This window comes from Pteropus vampyrus, unplaced genomic scaffold (genome assembly GCF_000151845.1).
Source record: "Pteropus vampyrus isolate Shadow unplaced genomic scaffold, Pvam_2.0 Scaffold178, whole genome shotgun sequence".
Lineage (NCBI taxonomy): Eukaryota > Metazoa > Chordata > Mammalia > Chiroptera > Pteropodidae > Pteropus > Pteropus vampyrus.
In genome coordinates this window covers 372,887-373,967 of record NW_011888959.1, presented here as the reverse complement: position 1 = coordinate 373,967, position 1,081 = coordinate 372,887, and the positions used below count along the sequence as shown (strand labels likewise).

Below are 1,081 nucleotides of genomic sequence, written 5' to 3'. Positions count from 1 at the left end.
GGTCGGGTCTGGGGGAAAAACACATCTAACCCGCCTGAGGAGGGGGTGGAGCTGGGGCCAGGAGCCCCCAGGGCTGGCTGCCTATCCCTGGGGAAATAGCAAAGAGGGTGACAGGGACGAGGCCAGGCGGGGGTTGACAAGTGCTAACTGGGCGGACGGCTGCTCCCAGCAGCTCTCAGGGCCTGCTCTCGGGCCCCACGCCTTTGCACATGCTGCCAGTCCACACCCCCTGGGCCTGCCCAGCTCCTTCTGCTCAGCTCAGCTGTCACCTCTCTGTGATACCTTCCCAAAGGCTCGAGATCAAGGTGGGACGCTGGCCCTCACCTTCCTCAGGGGCTGGACAGTTAACCGAGGTCATGGCTTGGCTCCCGGGACCCACATAACCCTCAAACCCGCTCTGCGCAGGGAGGCGGGGCCCCCACCTGACCACCTTGGCCCAGAGTGCCACGCATGCGACAAACGAGGCAGAGATTCTGCTGTACAGAGGTCAATATATGTAAAGTGCTGGATACAACGCTCTGAAAAATAGTATTCTCCAAAAATCCAGTGCCCGGGGTGCACGTGGACTAGCCCTTGCCGGTGAGGTCCAGTGGCTGCAGGAAGGGCGGCAGCGGCAGCTCGTCCAGGGCCTCGGGGAACCGGCTGGGCGAGATGGCGGTGACCAGCACCTGCATGGCGCGCGCAAAGAGTGAGGGCGGCGCCAGGCCTGCCAGCCACTGGAACTTGTCCTCGCCCAGCAGCCGCTGCCAGCGCGGCCGGTCACCGAGCAGCTCACGGCGGGCTGAGTGGGTGGCGCCCGCGGGCGTGTACAGTGCCAGCAGGTCTAGCAGCAGCAAGCGGCGCTGGCGGGATTCCCCGGGTGCGGCAGGCGTCGCGGAGGCAGGGGTGGCCCCGGAGTCACCGCCCAACTGGCGGAGCAGCAACTCGAGTGGCGTGAGGCCTCCGCCGTCACGCAAGCCGGGCGAGGCGCCGTGGCCGAGCAGCAGAAAGAGGCACTCGGGGCGCGCCAGCTCGCAGGCCACGTGCAGTGACGTGCCGCCACCCTCCACGCGGCTGCAGCCGCGCCGGTCGAGCAGGCGCG

At 67.3% G+C, this 1,081-nt stretch overlaps 1 protein-coding gene across 1 annotated transcript; it reads right to left on the bottom strand.

Moving 5' to 3' along the window:
• Window positions 1-471: 471 nt before the first annotated feature.
• On the bottom strand, window positions 472-1,079 carry ANKRD9 (ankyrin repeat domain 9; the record flags this gene model as incomplete). The annotated part of the gene is made up of 1 exon (XM_011370956.2): window positions 472-1,079. A coding segment is annotated over one exon (513 nt), but the record flags the coding sequence as incomplete, so codon positions are not given.
• Window positions 1,080-1,081: the final 2 nt, after the last annotated feature.